The 19,933-nt window shown below is 33.5% G+C and overlaps 1 protein-coding gene across 3 annotated transcripts in view; it reads left to right on the forward strand.

Annotated features, from left to right (window-relative positions):
- The window catches only part of CD2AP (CD2 associated protein), a 167,377-nt gene that overhangs the window by 139,229 nt on the left and 8,215 nt on the right, over positions 1-19,933 (forward strand). For all 3 annotated transcript variants that reach the window (XM_012556424.2, XM_023734251.1, XM_023734250.1), the window contains exons 12-16: positions 7,769-7,934; positions 8,715-8,857; positions 15,915-16,027; positions 16,940-17,044; positions 18,129-18,313. In XM_012556424.2, the coding sequence (XP_012411878.2) occupies positions 7,769-7,934; positions 8,715-8,857; positions 15,915-16,027; positions 16,940-17,044; positions 18,129-18,313 (712 nt within the window). The remainder of the gene's footprint in view (positions 1-7,768; positions 7,935-8,714; positions 8,858-15,914; positions 16,028-16,939; positions 17,045-18,128; positions 18,314-19,933) is intronic.

Raw genomic sequence — 19,933 nt, forward strand, 5'->3', positions numbered from 1 at the left:
TTTTTTTTTTTTTTTTTTTTTTTAAATCCCTGCCAAGGGCCGCACACATATACTTATCTTTAGCCGCTTGGGAGCTGCTTTTCACTGGTTCGGAGTGTTCCAAGCAGAACCTCTGCTGCTGGATCTCTCTGAATGTGGAAACTGCTTTCCGAGCATGTGCACAGCTGTTTGCCTGCTTCCCTGCAGACCTGGAGTGGCTGAAGAGCTGCAGTCCTGCCGCTGCCGCTCTGGTGCCGCTGGCTTCTTCCGAACTGTCTGTCTCTCCCTGCATTACTCAGTCCTATTCCTCAACATTGTGTTGTTCAGGGCTCCTAGATACTCATATACAATCAAATCACTTGTTTTTCCAGGTCTTTGTTGTAAGAGGGGTATAGGAAGCTGTCTGACTACACTGCCATCTTGGCTCTGCCTCCTAGTCTAATTTCTTTGCAGGAGTCTTTTTTTCTTTTCTTTATTGTGTTGCAGGTGAAAATTTATGGTGCAAATTAGTTTCTCGTTCAAAAATTTATACACAAATTGTTTTGTGACATTGGTTGCAATTCCCTCAATATGTCAGTTCTCTCCTCTGCAGGAATCTTTTTAAGCCACATGTCAATTTTCTGAAGATTCCTTTAGTTAAATTCAAACTAGGTAAAATTATACTAAAATTCAATTAACTGTATACATACAAACCATGAAATATCACAATATGTGGAGAGGGAATGATCTAGTTATGGTAGAAGTGTCAGCATCTCCACATTGTGAGCTTTCACTGTTAGTGCAAGAAGTCTCTTATAATGCTGTGCCAGTGACCTTTGGATACATGCATTGTTAGAGAGTGTTAAGTGTTAATCTGTATTAAATATTAGTAAGGAGTTAATGATTTCCTTTTAAATAAAAATAAATATAAATCAAAGTTCTACCCTTGCTTCCACAATCAACAGAGTAAAGTTTTTCAAACCATGGCTATGTCCAATTTGAGGAACATTAAGCCTTCTGACAAGGAAATACCGTATTTTCCACAAGTACACATGATCATGACTTGTATTTTTCTTATCTTTGTTCCACAGAAGATGTGCTTTGAAAAGCTGTTTTGTTGGGGAAAAAGAGCTACTAGAAACCATGGGTCACCCTTTTACCCTTGACTCTGAAGTGGCTCCCTATGGTTTTGTGGAATATTTTCCCAAATCTTTAGAATGGAGGTTAATAGCTCCCTCAGTCTGTGGCAGTCCTCATTGTCTACTTCCTACCTCAAGTCACCATGTGGATTTTGTCAAAGTTGTTTAGCAGTTTCCTGCCCCCTATTCTGTTCTCAGGAACCCTGGTGGCACAGTGGTTAAGCATTCTGTTGCTAACCAAAAGGTCAGCAGTTCCAAACCACCAGCCACTCAGCAGGAGAAAGAAACGGCAATCTACTTCTGTAAAAATTTACAGCTTTGGAAATCCTGTGAGGCAGTTCTACTCTGTCTTGTAGGATCCCTGTGAGTTGGAATTAATTCTATGGCAATGGGTTTTTGTATTTTCTTGGATAGACTCAGAGTGATGACCATGCTGTGTCCCAGGAGAATAATAATATCAGCACTTTGAAACACCAATTATTCTGCTTTTTTGGGAAGTTTTTCTTGGACAGACCTTTCAGTAGCTCACTTCCTTCTTGGTACCCTCCATTGTATTTTTGGTATGCAATATGTATGATACGAAGGGAGGAACTTTTATTTATTCTCGAATGCCAGGTAGTAAGTGACATATACTTGTGTTGGAGAGAACATAAAAAAGGCTCTATTAGGCTTATAAATCACTTAAATTGGTAACCCTTATCTACATGCCCTTCTCCTCCACCCTCCCCTCTTCCCCCCAGTCACACCTAAGGGAGAGCCGTAAAAGGCTACTGAAGCCCAGCCTGGTTCCCCACTTTTACTGATAGAGGCAGAGGATCTGTGCTCAAAGCATTTCTTTCAGAGTTTCTGTTACAGCAGAGGTACTGGATCTGCCTTCTTGTTTTTGAATTGATTATAGTGAGATGATACATTCCTCCAAGCAGGGATTGGGCACCAGTATGGTTATGATGGTAATTAGTAGAATGGGGAGAGAGAGTTGTGGTGACAGATGTTCCTTAAGGTTTTATTGTTTCTGCTTCTCGTATAGACTTTAGGCTTGCATTAAAGGACAGCAAGTTACTGTTGCTGGGAAGATATAGACACATGCTAAGAATTCCATTTGATGGTACATGAGACTCCAGATTTTGAGTGCCCGATTAGCTAATTTCTGGGACTTGGAGCGCCAGTAATTGAAGTGTGACGCTCACTCTGTCTCCTTGAAAAAGGTGCGGGGTGCTATTGCCTACATGCAGTTTACCTCTTACAGAAGGTGGTTTGTAGCTGTTACTGTTCTCCCTCCCCTCAAAAGGTCCAATAACATCATTAATTCACTTATTCACTGAACTAAAATTTAATGGGGGCTGTTTATTTTCAGAATTATTATCTTATTCTTTAATTGTCTTATTCTCAATTCTCTGGGCGATCGTATACAAAAAGGCTCACAGCTTCAACCACCATCTGTGTGCTGCTGATTCCCAGTTAGTGTTTGGTTGGATTTATCCACATTTCTTGCTTCTTTGCACTTTACTACTTTTGTATTTCACAATTTCTGCTTCAGATACATTTTTAAAAGAATTTCCTTTATGGAGGATCTGAGTAGAACCTCCATAAAGGAACGTGTTTTGTTTGTGAAACATGTTTTGTTTGTTCAAGAATATCTCTTTCTTCCTTGTTCTTGGAAGATATTTATACTGTATAGAATTTTAACTTGGCAGAATAGTAGGCCTTGGTATGTAATTCAACATACTGCCTTAAGTGGAAGTCTTGAGGCAGTCATTAACTATCTTTGCTTGGCCGTAGATTGTTAAACAAATCAATATTCATGTTTGTGAGTGATTTGTTATGTTCTGTGAAACCTTGGTGTAAGACAAATTACTTTGGTGTAGAATTAAAATCAAGATCAGCATGTTTAAGCCTCATTTAATGGCACTTATTATTGAAAGTACTGAACTCAAATGCCTTTTCATCTGTGAACAATATGTAGTATGGAGAATGAATCAAGAGCTATGGCAGCGCTCCATTGTGTTTTATATTTAGTGTGCTTACCAAAAAGGAAATGATACTTATCTCTAATTTTCTACAAAGAACATTTTGATATCTATTATATTATTCCAGTTTGAATCTAAAAATAATCTTTAGTTCTTAAGAAGTAGCAGACAATATTCTTTATTTATGCATACCCACACATTAAATACACTTTTAACCGAACGTTAAAACACAATAACATGGAATCAGTCAGTATATACTTATGAGGCAAGTGGCCTCATAATAGGGAGATTTTTTAAAACATTTAAGTTTTTTTCAATTATAATGGTGATATTCTGACAATTGCTAATTGAATAGTTGTGTGCATAATACTGAGGAGGTTGTGATTATGCAGAGACTTAGAAAATAAACAGAATATGATGACTGGAAAAAGGTGGTTCCAGGTCTCAGAAAGAGCATATGAGAAGAATAAGAGTAAACGTGGCACATTCAGGAAGTGGCTGTAGGCACCCTAGGAAGAGTTGTGAGAAATTAAACTGGAAGGGTAGCTTGGTACAGTTATTCTTAATCCTAGCTGTGTATTAGAATTACCTGGATGTCTTTTTAAAATATACTGATACCTAGGATCCTCTTCAGACCAGTTAAATCACAATTTTTGTAGAGTGTCACTCAGGTATTAGTATTTTTAAAGCTCTGTAGATGATTCTAATCTGAAGACAAAGTTAAGAAGCACTTATTTAGGCCATGAAACATCTTTCTATGTTATGGCAAGGAGTGTATGTTTAACTATTTATTTATATCTTCCACTGGATAAAAAAAGGAAAAAAAAAAAAAAGAAAACCAACCATAACTTGCTAACAAGAGATACACCTTAATGCTAAAGATTCAGGAAGGATTAAATTGAAAGGATGACAAAGATACACCAGGCAAACACCAATGAAAAGAAAGCTTGTGTAGCTATATTAATACAAGACAAAGGCGCCTATAAGGCAAGAATCACTGCAAGAATTTAAGAGAGACATTAGAGGCCATGTGATTTATAGCAAAGTTGCCACTGCAGTTCAGAAAACATGGAGTAAATGGTGTTGATTAATTGATCTCCATGTAAGAAATTAATAAATCTTAACCTGTTCCTCATATTGTACACAGATTAGAAATAGATCAATAGGTGCTTTATGATGAAAGTTTCACTGTAAAACAGTGGGAAAAGGATGTCTTTCCAATAAATAATGCTAAAGAAAACCTGCATCCTACCTTATAACATACATAAAAGACAAGTCTATATGAATTGTGGCTATAAATGTAAAAGGCAAGACAATTTTCTAGAAGATAACAAGCAAATATATATCCTTAGAGTAGGGAACTATTTCTTTAACAGGACACATGAGGTATTACCATAGAGGAAAAGATTATTTGGACTGTATTAAAATTAGGAATGTTTGTTAATAAAAAGTCACCATTAGGAGAGTGAAAATATATGCCACAGAGTAGAAAAAGATATTTACAACACAGGTAACTGACAAAGCACTTATACCCAGAATATATAAAGAATTACTACAAATTAAGAAGAAAAAGACAACGCAATTAAAAAACAGGTAAGAATTTTGAATAGAAACTTCATTTTATAGGAGAATATCCAGATAGTCATCAAAGTATGAGAAGTTTCCCAGTTTTATCACTCATCATGGGAATGTAGTTTTAAACCACAGTAAGATTCTATTACACACTCACCAGAGTTGCTAATTAAAAAAAAAAAAAAGACTGACAATACTCATTGTTGGTGAGGATACACATTAAGTAGAATTTTCACTGGTAGAAGTGTAAATTGGTGTATCCAAGCTGGAGAACTAAAGTTGAATATACCCATACTCTGTTACTCAACACTTTTCACTTCTAGCTATATACCCAGCAGAAATGTGTGCTTCAAATATGCACCAAAAGACTCAAATAAGAAAATTTATCCTAGCATTATTTGTATTGGCCCCTAATTGGAAATAACCCAAATGTCCATCATTGGAATGGATAATTTGAAGTATATTCATATATTGGAATACTATATAGCAACAAATGAAAGAACTAAGCTACATATAGCAGCATGAATCTTATGATTCTGTTAATATAAAGTTCAAAAATAGGCAAAAGTACTTTGTAGTGTTAGAAGACACCTTTGGGTAGGAGGGATGGGGTGGTAATTGGGAAGAAAGAAACATGAGGGGAACTTTAGAGATGTGGATAATGTTTAGTTCTTGACCTTGGAGGTGGTTACTCAGATGTGTTCATGTGGTGATGACTTGTTGAGCTTTGTGATTTAAGTTTTTGAAAGTGTTACATTTTAATTTAAAAAGTTAAAATTCTTAAAGAACTGTCCAACATTGTCAGATGCCACAGAGATGTCAGGGAAGATTGGGACTCAAACCCATATTACCAAAACCAAACTCGTTGCCTTCGAGTCAATTCTGACTCATAGTGACCCTATAGGGCAGAGTAGAATTGCTCCATAGGGGTTCCAAGGCTGTAATCTTTATGGAAGCAGACTGCCACATCCTTCTCCCATGGAGTGGCTTGTGGGTTCAAACCACCAACCGTTTGGTTAGCAGCTGAGTGCTTAACCACTACCCTACTAGGGCTCCCTGAAACCAGCACTGGGGTTTGACAATTAGGAGGTCATTGCAATCATATATTTCTAACATTTAATTTCATCATGCATTTTAGTGGTATATGCTGAGGTAAGTACAATAATACCTTTCCAGAACAGCTGTATAACTTTTATCTCACTGAAGTAATTTATACACTTTAGAAATAATAGTATGGGGAGATTTCTTTTATCTTCAGTTGTTAAAATAGACTTGATTAAGTACAACAGCTTTTTTGATAGTACTGTTTTTTTCCCTCTAGTGCATCTCCAAGTGATCATTAATAAAAAGAATAAAATATTTGATCTTTAGTTAGAATTTATGCACTTGTAATCATCATTCATGCTTTGGTGCCAGCATTATTTATTATTTTTCAGTTCCAATTCATACAGCTGGGCACTAACCCGTATTTAAATTTCTACATGGATTAACTTATTATATATAGTGTTAGTAATGTATTGTTGTATTATGTAGTAAATAAAATAGGACGTTTTACTTATATTTTTGTTAGCTGTTGTATGTTATACCTATTTTTAGTCAAAAATTTTTCTTTATATATATGCTAATTCTTGCTCCTTTTCTCTGTTCTAAATTACCATAAATCTGTATCTTACATAATTCTTCCTTTAGGCATTAGGGTAACTAACATAAGACTTTTTGTTATAAGCCTTCTTTTAGTTGAACTAAAAATCTGACACTCAAAACTGAATATCCATATGCAAAAGATTGGAGTTGGTCCTCTGCCATATACATAAATTAATTCAAAATAGATCAATGACTTAAATATAAGAGCTACAACTGTAATACTCTTAGAAGAAGATATAAATCTTGATGACCTTGGATTTCGCAGTGGATTTGTAGATATGACACAAAAAGCATGAGTAAAAAAAGAAAAAAGAGATTAATTGAACTTCATCAAAATTAAACTTTTTGCATCAAAGGACTTTATCAAGAAGGTGAAAAGACAACATACAGAACGGGAGAAGATAATAGCAAATTTTATATTCGATAAGGGTCTAGTATCCAGTATATGTAAAGAACGCATAACTCAGTAACAAAAAGACCAACAGCTCCATTGAAAAATAGGCAAAAGATTTAAGCAGACATTTCTCCAAAGAAAATATACAGATCATCAACAAACACATGTAAAAAGGCTCAACATCATTAGTCATTGTTGTTAGTTGCTGTCGAGTCAGTGCCGACTCGTGGTGACCTCATGTGTTACAGAATAAAACTACTGCATTGAGTTTTCTTGGCTGTAATTTTAACGGGAGAAACCCTGGTGGTGCAGTGGTTAAAGTGCTCGGCTGCTAACTGAAAGGTCAGCGGTTGGAACTCACCAGCTGCTCCACAGGAGAAAGATCTGGCAGTCTTCTTCCACAAATATTACAACCTGGGAAACCCTATAGAGTAGTTCTACTCTGTCATATAGGGTCACTGTGAGTTGGAATCGACTCAGGGCAATGCATTTTGGTTTGGAATCTTAATGGAAGCAGGTTACCAGGCCTATTTTCCCTTGTGTTGCTGGGTGAGTTCAAACCACCAACCTCTAGGTTAAAAATCTAGTGCAAACCATTTGCGCCACCTAGGGTCCTCCTTGGTACTATAGATCTATTGATCTTTAAAAACAGGTAAAACTAGATAGGTAGGTAGATGGATATATATATAGAGAGAGATAGAGATAGGCAGAGATAGACAGATAGGCAGAGATAGATGGGTAGACAGCCAAAAACCAAACCCTTTGCCACTGAGTTGATTGTGACTCATAGTGACCCTATAGGACAGAGTAGAGCTGCCCCATAGGGTTTCCAAGGAGCGGCTGGTGGATTCAAACTACTGATCTTCTGGTTAGCAGCCGAACGCTTAACTACTGCACCACCAGGACTCCAGATAGACAGACGGGTAGGTAGAGACAGAGATAGACATAGAGAAAGATAGATAGGATAGATAGATAATGAGAATTAATGTCTCTCACTTTGTCTCATTCTGTTCCAGCCTGACATTAGCTTTTACAATTATAAAACCTAAGTAGTTTTGATTGTTAAAACTTATTAAATATCTTGTAATCATCAGATGAAAAATCAACTCTAGAACAGAAACCTTCTAAACCAGCTGCTCCACAAGTCCCACCCAAGAAGCCTACCCCACCCACCAAAGCCAATAATTTATTGAGAGCTCCTGGAACAGTGTACCCAAAGCGACCTGAAAAACCAGTGCCTCCACCACCTCCTATAGCCAAGTAAGTTTTCCCAATTTTAAATTAGCTTATTGATTGACCTATCTTTGACCTAAATGTCTTTATTGCCTTTATAAATCCCAAAGTAATTTTTTAAGTACAGTCATGTGCCCCGTAATGTCCGTTGGGGCAACGTCTGACTGCATATACGTCCATGGTTCCAACCCCTATAAAGCCTATTATATTAAAAATTCAAGGTACATACAATGGTTCGTAATAACAAGTGGGTGCGACTTTGCGACGTGTATTAAAACATTATTATTACTACTGTATTATTATCTTAAAGACGTTTTAGTGTTTATGGAAGTGTTTTGTTAATGTTTTTTATGCATAGAAAGGTACACTGTATACTATATACTAAGAAACATTTGACTAACTGACGTTAGTTACGAACTGTACCTAACTGTTCCGACTTACGTACAGATTCGACTTAAAGACAGATTTAGGAACGGCACTCTTTCATAATCTGGAGGCTACCTATATGTAATACAGTGTTTGCCCAACATCCAAATCACTTAACATCCTATTTCATATGACGTATCATGGACGTTAAGCAACACACGACTGTATTTTCTACATATTCTCTATTGTCTGAAGTCATTCAGTATTAAATTCTGTGTTATAGTCACTGTAGGTGAATACATATTAAAAGTTTTTACATTTCTAATTATATTGTAGTCAGTCTTATGGCTGAGGTTTATATTTATAGAAATAATTCTACAGAAAAATGGTTATATTTCACATACAAGTGATTTTTGTATATGTTTGTTTTTCTCATTTCAGGATTAATGGGGAAGTTTCTACCATTTCATCAAAATCTGAAGCTGAGCCAGTATCAAAACCAAAGCTGGATTCTGAACAGTTACCACTTAGACCAAAATCAGTAGAACTAGACTCCTCTGTAGTAAGGAGCTCAAAAGAAACAGGTAAGTCAGCATGCAGAAAGGTGGTATGTTAAAAAAGAAGTTGTCAGTATAGTTTTCAGAAACTATAAGTAGGACGTTTGTGTATACATTTTGTATGTGGCTAGATACGGTAGAAATTAACAGAAATTTGTTTAAAATTTATGTAGCCAAAATTAAAAAAAATAAAACTAAAAAATGATGAATGACCAAAATAGTTATAGTTCATATAATTTTTTTTACTGGTCAGAGAACTGAGATAGATGTTAAAAGATCATCCATCTATTAGTCTGTTCCTTCATCATATAATTACTATACCACCTAAATCAGGCACATATAAATAATTTTATTTTTATAAATTAAAAAATAAGATGATTTTGTCTTTCAGTACCAGCGCTAAATAATATTTTAAAAGAAGATTTTTATTTCTCCACTTATCTGAAAGATTGTTTTGTTTCCAATACAAGAAAATAGGCTTTTTATGATTCTCTAATATGTGTCAGCAGGCTTTACTTCTTAATTAAATGTTGTTCCGTAAGCTTTAGGGCTGATTTTTCAGGCCATTGATCATCTTTATATCTCTAGTTGGAACTTTTTTCGGCTCTCTCGTACCTTTTAGTTATAAAATGCAAGACATGAAACAGAGAAGTCTTGATAAAGATCTTACTATTAAAATCATCATGCAATCATTACTCTGTAGTGGTGGTTTATTATTTTGTATAGTGCTTTGCATTTGTTTTTACTGTTTCAAAGCACTTTCTCATACTTTTCTTATTTTATCTTTACAGTAACTCTAGGAGACATAATACTTTTTCCCCTATTTTGCATCACAAAGTAAGCTACAGACACATAAAATATCCAATATCGCATAAATCAAAAGAGAACTCTTTAAATCCCCTTTATATAAAGTGCTCTATGATATTCTTTACATTTTTAAAATCTGCCTTAATGTATTTTTAGCATTTCATATTTATATTTCAACTTGAAGGCTGGTTACACTTAGATTTTTTTATGATCATATTGTAATATGTGCTACTACATTTCAGTTTTTTTCAGGCAATGTTATTTTTTCTCTCTTTTCAGTTTGCCAATGCAAAAGCTCTGACTTAAGCATGGCCTCCTTCATTCTTTTAATTTGAATGTTTTGTAGATTCTTTCCTTATACATTGTATACTGCCTGCTCTGGATGAAGCCATATTCGTTACTAATTTCTGGTAATTGAGATGTTGGTTGCATTTTAGAGGCATTCATTCAAGTGTATTCAGTATGTTTTTAACTGACAAAAATTGCTCATATTTACTGTTACTTAAATGAAAAAAAAAATCCTCTTCATGGCTTTTAAAAAAATCATATATTCCTTTTTAATGAGATTAGTGGTAAAAAACAGAATTCTATCAGTTTATGCAGTGTTCTGTTATGACTTAAAGTATAGCTAGAAATCTGTTTTCAAAATTATTAGTTGAAGAAAAGATTAGTTGCATAGTTTTAACTCTAGAAAGCAAAAAAAAAAAAAAAGATATTTTGAACTTCCATAATTTTCTGCACCCTTTATCACAAAAGTCGCCAATTTTGATGGAAAGGAGTAATATTTAGAGCCTGTGTTTATCTGTTGTTTTGTATCATTCTTAAACATTTCCTTTTTTAAGTTTATTTCAAGGTAGTAGAAGTTAAAGAATTTTTTTAAGGTAAATTAAAAGAAATTTTCACTTTTTAAAAAACATTTCCTATATACAGTCATCAGTGACTTTCGTTTTCTTTGCTACATTTCTAGAAGAAATAACACTTATACCAATGTCAAATTATTGGTAGTTGAAGAGTTCTTTTTTTTTATTTTTGGTCCCTAGCTCTGTCTTATAGCCATAGCCATTATTTACTTTTTATTTAAAAAACAAATAGGCTTTGTGGAACAGAGTTTGAAAACTTTTTAATTTCTGGTCTGTTTTTTTTTTCTTTAAATAAGGAAACAATCCAGAGATGCAAGACTTATAAAAAACCAAATCCACTGCCATCAAGTCGATTCTGACACATAGGGACCCTATAGGACAGAGTACAACTGCCCCATAGGGTTTCCAAGATGCAGCTGGTGGATTTGAACTGCTGACCTTTTGGTTAGCAGCCAGGCTCTTAACCAGTGCACCACCAGGGCTCCACTAGACTTACAGAAGGTCAGAAAATTACATCTATAACTCATTCTAGCTAATGTCCAAACTGCTGTTCTTTATTCCATCCACTGTCAAGCAGCTTTCGGTGTACCACATTTACATCTTATAAAGCCCAGAAAATATATATTTTGGGGATTGAGTTCATATTCAGCAGTAGGTATTTACTGAGCAAGTGTTATATTGTCAATACTGTTTTAGGACAGATTGTATGCTAAGATAAAAGGCATCAGCAGTGACGGCAAATAGCCAATGTCCCAAACCTAAATTCAGAGGCTCTTCCTTAGTTCGTTTTTTCATTAGAATATTAATAATTCTTAATACTTGCGCTATAAAAGTGTTTTACCTCTTCTGTGAGATGTTGATACCTATTCAGCATTAAATTGAGGCATTTCTTAATTTATATTTTTGTGTTAGTTTGAGGTTTAAAAAATTTTTTAGTAAGATATAAAGCTAGCCCTTTAATATATGCTTCAGAACACTTAAAATGTATACTTTAGTATATTAAAACCTTTTATCAAGAGCTTCATTATTATGTAAAATAATAATTTGAGGTGATTAAAAAAAAGGTGGATTTTATTTATTACCTGATTGGTGATAGACAAGTTTCTTAATCTGTTTTCTTACTTAACCTAACAATTGAGTGATCTAGTATATCTGCTACACCTATTAGAATGCCTGACATGGAAGTTGTAAATGTTATTTTCCTTCTTTCCTCTCTCCTCCATTGTTAAACTCTTCTTGTTCTGTTTCTGCTGTTATCCATAAGGGTATAAATTTCTGATTTCACTCTGAGATACGGTTTTCCTATATATAAAGCCACATATAAACATTTATGTTATATAAATAATAGCTATCTATGTAAATACAAAATCTGACTTTTGTACGTGTAGGAAAAACATTCCTAGGGAATAACACACAATTAGGTCTCCTTTTTCTTTTTTTAGTAGAGTGAAGTAACTTAAGTTCCCCTTATATATTCTCATATATGATATAATGCTATAAATTCCAAAGCTTTTAGGACCCATGCTTTGTTTTTCGTGTTTTTCTTTTTCAAATACTTCATTAAAAAGTGGTTTAAGGAAAATCTTACTGCCACTACTGGTAAATTATTAAGTTCTCATGGTTCATCAGAGAAGTAAAATTGTTTCAGATTACTTTAAAATAGAAAATTTTGTAATAACATAGGTGTTTGATTGAGAAAGCACAGCTGATGAGTTATCCTTAGAGTATAGTATTTTATCTTTTTGATTTTTTTTTATGATAAATTCTTCCAGGATTAAAAGGAAATTTTAGAGCAATATTATTTGATCCAAAAGCCTTCATTGTTGACTAGGGAAACATTCTTTCTCTGTTCTGCTTGATAAGTGATCTATTTTCGTCTGAAAAATTTTTATAATATTTATTTATTGATTTCTTCGGAAAGAACTTATGGTGGGATTTTCTAATAAAGTGCCTGTTGAGTAATAAACCAACCAAGCCAAATCCACTGCTGTTGAGATGATTCCGATTCATAGCGACCCCGGACAGAGTAGAACTGCCTTCATAAGGTTTCCAAGGCTGTAATCTTTACGGAAGCAGACTGCCACATCTTTCTCCCATGGAGCAGCTGGTGGGTTTGAACTGCCAACCTTTTGGTTAGCAGCCAAGCACTTAACCACTTTGCCACCAGGGCTCTTTATTGAGTAATAAACCAAAAATGAAACCTGGTGCCGTCGAGTCGATTCCGACTCATAGTGACCCTGTAGGACAGAGTAGAACTTCCCCATAAGATTTCCAAGGAGCAACAGGTGGATTCAAACTGCCAGCCTTTAGATTAGCAGCCATAGCGCCTAACCACTGTCCCACTCTGTGTCTAAACTAGGATACCAAAACAGAAAACCACCCCAAAACATAGAACAATGGGCAGAGATTAAAATTTTAGTTTCTAATAATAATTTCTTGATAATATCTTATAGGAAGCATCATATAAGGTATTTATAAATTTTTGCTTATACATATGTGAGATATCTTTAAGGTTGTATTGATTTGTATTTTTGTAGTGGGGTATTTAAAAATAATATTTGGCAAATTTTTCTTTTATGATAGCATACAATTAAAACTGCCTCCTTTATTGTAATTATTTTCATGTGCTAAAGTCTAAAACTTGACTAAAAGGTGGTTTAATTTTAGTTATAACTATGTTATGAAATGTTAATCTATTGATTTATCACTCCGGCCTCTAAGAGAAAAGCCGTAAGTCATACTTTGGAAGCTGTCTTGGTGTTCAGTGAGTAATTGGTTTCATTTTAGCTTAATGTGTAATGAAATTAATGCTAACCATAGTTTTTCCTCTTGAAAGACGAAGGAATAAATCTAAAATTCAGTACATGATATACAAATTTAGATAACCCGCAATAACTATATACTAATCATTGAAATTATTCTACTCATTCTATAACTGTTCCGTTTCCCTGCTTTGTAAAATAATTTTTTTTGGTTCAGTCTTTTTTCTAGACATTCCTATCCTTGACTTTTCTTTCCAGATTTTGTTTCCTAGCCTGTTTGCCATGTTTCCCTTCTTACGTGTCAGGAAATTATCCTACCCTTCTCCATTTTGGTAAGATGACAATTTTTAAAAGAAATCAAAATAGTGTATTTAATATAAATAGGTGGTGCACATTGATTTTTTTTCTTTGTAATTTTACTGAAAGTGTACATGTTTGTCTTGTCTATGTATTCTAACCCTTTTGGTTTTCCATTTCATAAAATGATATTCATTTTGGAAACATTTTCTTATTAGTTTCAAATATTAATAAAAAAAATTTTTTTTTAATTGGCAAACCATAAAGGTCAGTTAATTTTCTCCCAGAATTGGATGTTTTGTTATGTTTTCTTTAATTCCATGGCCTCTTAGGTAACATGCAGAAATATAAGTAGCTGGCAGAATGACAATGTGATTGCAAGAATTACATGATTGTCATATCTTTTTTGCCATGTGTACAGTGTAAATCCATTGTTATCATTCTTAGGTAAATTTAAAAGCATTCAGATATATCATGAGTCCAAAATGTGCACTGTTTCATTTTACTAACCTAATGACTTAAATGGAGAACCTGAGAGAGTTTTAGAATAGTAAAAGTATTTGTCTTGGTGTTGTAGCCCAAAACTGGACGTATGGAAGGCATTTTACATGAGCATGGTATATAATTTTATTAGTCTGCCTTTTGTTGTTTTTTTACCCTTTCAATTTCATTTGTCCTCATCTCTTCCTGTGTTTTTGTTTTCTTTCTGCAAGTTGCTTAAATATGCATTTGAAAATAATCTCCACAGGCCAAAATATTATACTTCTGAAGGTTTTTTGTAAATTGTCAATACACATTTACATTTATTAAAAAGCAGTCTTTAACCCTTCAAACTATAGGATATCTTTAACATACCTTTTTTTAAACTATTTTATTTGTTTATGGTATTTATAAATAAATGAGATATATTTAAATATATATTTAAATTCAAGATCTTTGGGATTATATAATGCATTTACCATTAAAGCCATTGCATTTCCTATTATAGTTAATTGCATTTTATTATTACTTACAGACAATTATTAAAAGACTCAAGATAAAAATTAAACTGACTATATTGGAGGGTCTCTTGCAATATATTACCTTAGTGACGTGATCCACTATGGTGTAACACACAAAATAATCTTAGGATGTATTCAACAAAAGGTTTCAGTTGTAAAATGCATATTGCCAGACAGTGATGCCTCTTTTTCTGCCTTACCTTTGTGCCCTCCATCCCTGTTCCCCACCCCCACCCCCCAAAAAAATCTCTAAATAAATTACTTTGAATATGAAAGTAGATTAATAAACTTTGAGGGTGGTGATGAATACTATTTTTAGACGTCTTTAAGAAACAACAAATCATTGAGTTGGGACTTAAGTATTTGGCAGAAGGTTTTATAAATATTTGGAATATGGTAACTTGAAGCATGAATCCAGACCTGGAATGGTCCAAAGATGTCTGCTGCCATGTAGAACATCTTGGCTGTGGTTAATATCTCCTTGTTTGGAATGTGGACTAAATGAAGATTATATTGACAATGGAAGTGTCTGGAGTTTACCTTTAGGATTCCTGTATAGATAACTGGGCTTCAGAATTCAAGATCAACTCCTTTAGTACAGTTTTTTTGTATCATCTAGAAAAAGCCAAAGTAGTATATACCATTATTTCAAAGATACAAATTTGTCCTTAAGCAAGGTGATGATCTGTGTAGCATTTTCCCTTGGTGTCTGATTTCCCTTAGATTTTTAACTATGAGTCCTAAACATGACAGTGTTGTTTAAGCAGATGTGCAGTGAACCATAATCAGTTTGGATCTCAGCTATAACATACTGTGCACATATATCTATACACAAATAAAGACAAATAATGTTTTCACTTTACATTAAGAAATGCAAATGGGATGCAGCAGGGTGCCAGGTACAGTTGAACCCTTAAAATTTGAATATTAGGATACTTCTTGAAGTTTGAAACAAATTTTATTTGTAAGTTTTCTGATAGTAATAATTATGAGTTTAAGAAGTAGAACATGTAATTTCACAAGCAAGAGTTTAAGATGACAGTTTTTTATACTACCACCGCTCATGGTGCAGATTTCTGTGGCTATTTTTCATATCTTTCAATAGGAACTTTTTTTTTTGAAGTCTAAATCTCTGTTAGAAGCATAAGCTTTATATTGTTATAAAGTATTATACTATAAAACATATCAGGTGAAGAGGATGTTTGTTTTTAAGGGTGAGTGTGATTTTCCAAATGCATATGAAAAGCACAGTTTAACTTGTAAGTAAAAGTAGTGGTACTCTTAAACATTGGGTTTTTTTTGCCTTTTAAAATGTGCAGTTAATTGCTTAATATGTGTGTTTATTTTTATTCTGTAGATCTTGTAAATTTTGATGATATAGCGTCCTCAGAAAACTTACTACATCTCACTGCAAATAGACCTAAGATGCCTGGAAGAAGATTGCCTGGTCGTTTCAACGGTGGACCTTCTGTAAGTTGTTATTATTGTCACAAAACACGGAGAATTTAGCAAATACAGAGTACATCTGAAGAAAAGAATGAAAGAGGATTTATAGCTCCACTAAAATGTAGAAATCAGAAAGATAGCTATATACTCAAGTGGCAGATGCTCGAATTAAGGAGATACAAAGGAGAGAGATCTTTCCATTTCAGCAAGGCCTAGAATGGAAGGTTATAGGATCTGAAAATAGAAAGTTGTCATGAGAGCACAACCACAGAGCACAGGATCAAAGAGGGACAGGGGACCTGTTTTAATCCTCCTGTCCAATAATAATGATTACAGTTGAACAATAGATATTCACTCTAGACAAGAAAAATAATTTTTTCCTCCTGAAATATTCATTCTTTTTGTAGGAGTTTTCTTGGTTTCTAATGTGTAATATCTTTTTACGCTTTCTATACTATACATTGCCTGGTGGTGTAGTGGTTAAGTGCTATAGCTGCTAACCAAAAGGTCAGCAGTTCATATCCACCAGGTGCTCTTTGGAAACTCTATGGGGCAGTTCTACTCTTCCTGTAGGGTTGCTATGAGTCGAAATCAACTCAACAGCAACGGGTTTGATTTTTTTTTTTTTTTTGATACATTGCCTAGGATACTGATAGCACTTTAATGTTAGTATATTAACTCTTAAGCAGTATGGTTCTTTAAATTACCTAACTGGAAAAAAGATTTTGTCACCAAGTGGCAAGTTGTTTTTGCCCTCAAGATATGCAGATGTGTTATTCAGCTTCAAATTGTGTAGTCCTGTTAACAGTAATGGAATGTAAGAAACAGTAGCAGCTGAAAACAAAAGGATATAAGTTACTTGTTTTATTATCCAGATGCTTACTACCTTTTCCTTCTTTGGTGTATTCTGTCTCTTCATTTTAAAAAATCACTTAGCCAACCCAAAGCCCAGAAAAAATCTTGAAGTTACCAAAAGAGGAAGAAGATAGTGCCAACCAAAAACCGTCTGAATTTAAAAAGGATACATGCTATTCTCCAAAGGTGAGGTGATTGTAGTCTAATTGTATAATTTCTATAATTCTTTGTTAACGTCAGAATTTCACAATTTAAAGTGCCCTTCAAGAAGAATTATTTATTTTGCCAAGAAATAATTTCTGCTAAAAACTGAGTTATTTGTCACACTATTCTCTGCAGATTTTTTTTAAAAATGGCTTACTTACGTTATTTTAAATGAATAATATAAGTGTTATATAGATACATATTATTTTTAAGGCATAGATCTATACATCTGTTTCATTTTGCCATTAAACATGTACACTTATGGTCAGAAACGATATTTACTCCTTACCTAGCTTAGTGCTAGGCATCACAGTAAGCACTCGTTATGTACTGGAATGAGTGATAGAATGAATGAATCCTTCTATCTGTTAAGATAAGGATACCATTAAGATAAGGACACCTTACCAACAACAAGAAGATTCTTTTCTAAACTCTTCCCATTTTTATTTAAGATAGAATTACCAAATTGATGCACATCAAATATTTAAGAAAGTTGTGTTTCTTCCTAAGTTATTCCTCTGTTTTATCCTAGGGCATTTGGCTGGTTTTTCAGTGTATCAAATACGTTTAATCTTATTCTCTCAGCTGTCTGCAATTTATTGAAATTTTATTAAAATAATTTGCTGTTATTTTAGTGAAATAGTAAAAGGTGTCAGGTTATGGATTCTTTTTTAATGTTCCAAAAATTTACAAAATTCTTCATAATTACTTTTAAGTGAAGCTATTTGGATATATTAAACATTATTTAATATGCAGAAACAACACAACACCTTGATAATGCTAACAGATTCTTCTAGGCAAAAACCATTCATAAGATAAATCTGCTTTTTTTAAAAAAAAAAATAAATAAAGCCCCTGCATTTCTCATAAAAACTATTTCAGTTACTAGTTATTGCAGATTTACTCTTTGATCAGTTAAGAAAAGCAAACAGCTTTTTGAAGTTTGAAATTTACCTTTTACCTTGAAGTCTTTCTTTAATCATGTATCTTTTTAACTTAAATATAATATTAAATGTAAATACAAGTAACACCAAAAAGAAAACATACTTTTTAAAATTCTTTTCAGCCATCTGTGTACCTTTCAACACCTGCAAGTGCTTCGTCTAAACCAAATATGGCTGCCTTCCTAAGTCCAGTAGAAATCAAAGCTAAAGTAGAAACAGTTGATGGGAAAAAAAATCCCCTGGATGAACTTAGAGCACAGGTTGTTGAGTTGCTCAGCATTGTAGAAGCACTGAAAAAGGATCATGGGTAAGTTGTCCTTATTTTCTTCTTTAATGAGTACTACTTAAAGAATTCTCTTTCAAACTGTATCTGTAAAGATGTACTCTGCCAAGTCTCTGGTAAGAACAAGTATGTTTTCAAAAGAAATTTTCATTAGTAGTGCTTATCTCCTTTTGGCAAAAAACTTGAATTTGAAAACTTGTTCTAGTAGCCCAATTATGAAAAAGGTATATATGTACTTACAATTTTAGGCTAGGAATCTTCTGGTCAGACACAGAGGTTAATTATTCTTAAAAATATTAGGAAAAGCCATATTACATTTTAGATATGTGTATCTGTGTTTATATTCATCTTCTCAGAGCAGTTTGATCACTGGTTCTGCTAAGGTTGAGTTGTGTATTTATAAAATGAATGGTTGAGATAGATGATCTTTAATGCTCTTCTCTAAGATACACCCTAATTAAAAGTTAGAGACTTTTTAGAATAAAAGTAAATTTTAAAGATCACAAAGCTCCCTTCTTTTTTTTAAATGAAATATAAAAGTTCAGAGAGATAAAGCTATTTCAGATCACACAGCTCTTAAATGGCAGAGCTAGAACTGAAACCCATATTCTCCATTGATTTAGAGATCTTTTCTATAACCATTAGTATTAGAATTTTATTTTAAAATTTGTTAACATTTATAAAATCATCCTGCAAAAACCCAGTAGGTAAAACAGGTCAAAGAACATCTAATCAAGTTGAAACAAGGGTCAGAGTTCAGGTTCGTTTGCTCTTCTCCTCTCTGAATTTCCTCTGAAGCCTCTAAAAGAATTCCATGGAGTTCAGCATGAAAGTCTTTGATAGAGAGATTCCATGCTGCCTCTGAGCCTGATTTTACCATTCACCCTCTCCCATTCTCAGTTGGCATAGGATTCTTATTAAAAACAATATTGTAATTAACAATATGAGGTATTTATAGTTTGCAGAGCACTTTTACAAACATCTCTTAGATGTAAACAAAAAAATATATCTTGAATGACTACTATTAAAATATATATTATACTAGTAGAGTTTGTAATTTGATACACGATGGGTCTTTCTTCAATCTTCAGTTTCTCTGTTTTGAATCTAGCAACTTTTTTCACAGAGTCTATAATATACACATTATAAACTGCCTGTAAGTTCATCCAACTGGTAAATACATATTGAACACACCCATATATCCGTTAGAAAACTCTCCTGATCTATTGATTTTGTTGTTTTGCATTTTTTATACCAAGTATGCTATTTTTAATGAACTAATAATTACATGTACAAATTGCCTATATCTGCTCTTAAATTAGCTATAAAATGAGTAAAATATTTGTTTTATATATATTTAGAAACAGGTTTATTTACATATCTTAGATATTTTAGAAGTCTTTTCAAATAGCATTTTCAAAGTCTTTGGTAAAATGGATGACAATTTTATGAATCTGACAAAGAAGAGCATGAGCAGGAGAATGAACAAATGTATGCTGGTATATATTGGTAGAGAAATATATAGCAGTAAAAAATGTGGCAATATGCATCACCATAGATTTAATGTAAAAAATGGGGGAAAAAAGCAAGTCAGAAGAATACAGACAGTTATTATCTCCTTTATATAAAGTTGACAGCAGACAA

This window comes from Trichechus manatus, unplaced genomic scaffold (genome assembly GCF_000243295.1).
Source record: "Trichechus manatus latirostris isolate Lorelei unplaced genomic scaffold, TriManLat1.0 scaffold00065, whole genome shotgun sequence".
Lineage (NCBI taxonomy): Eukaryota > Metazoa > Chordata > Mammalia > Sirenia > Trichechidae > Trichechus > Trichechus manatus.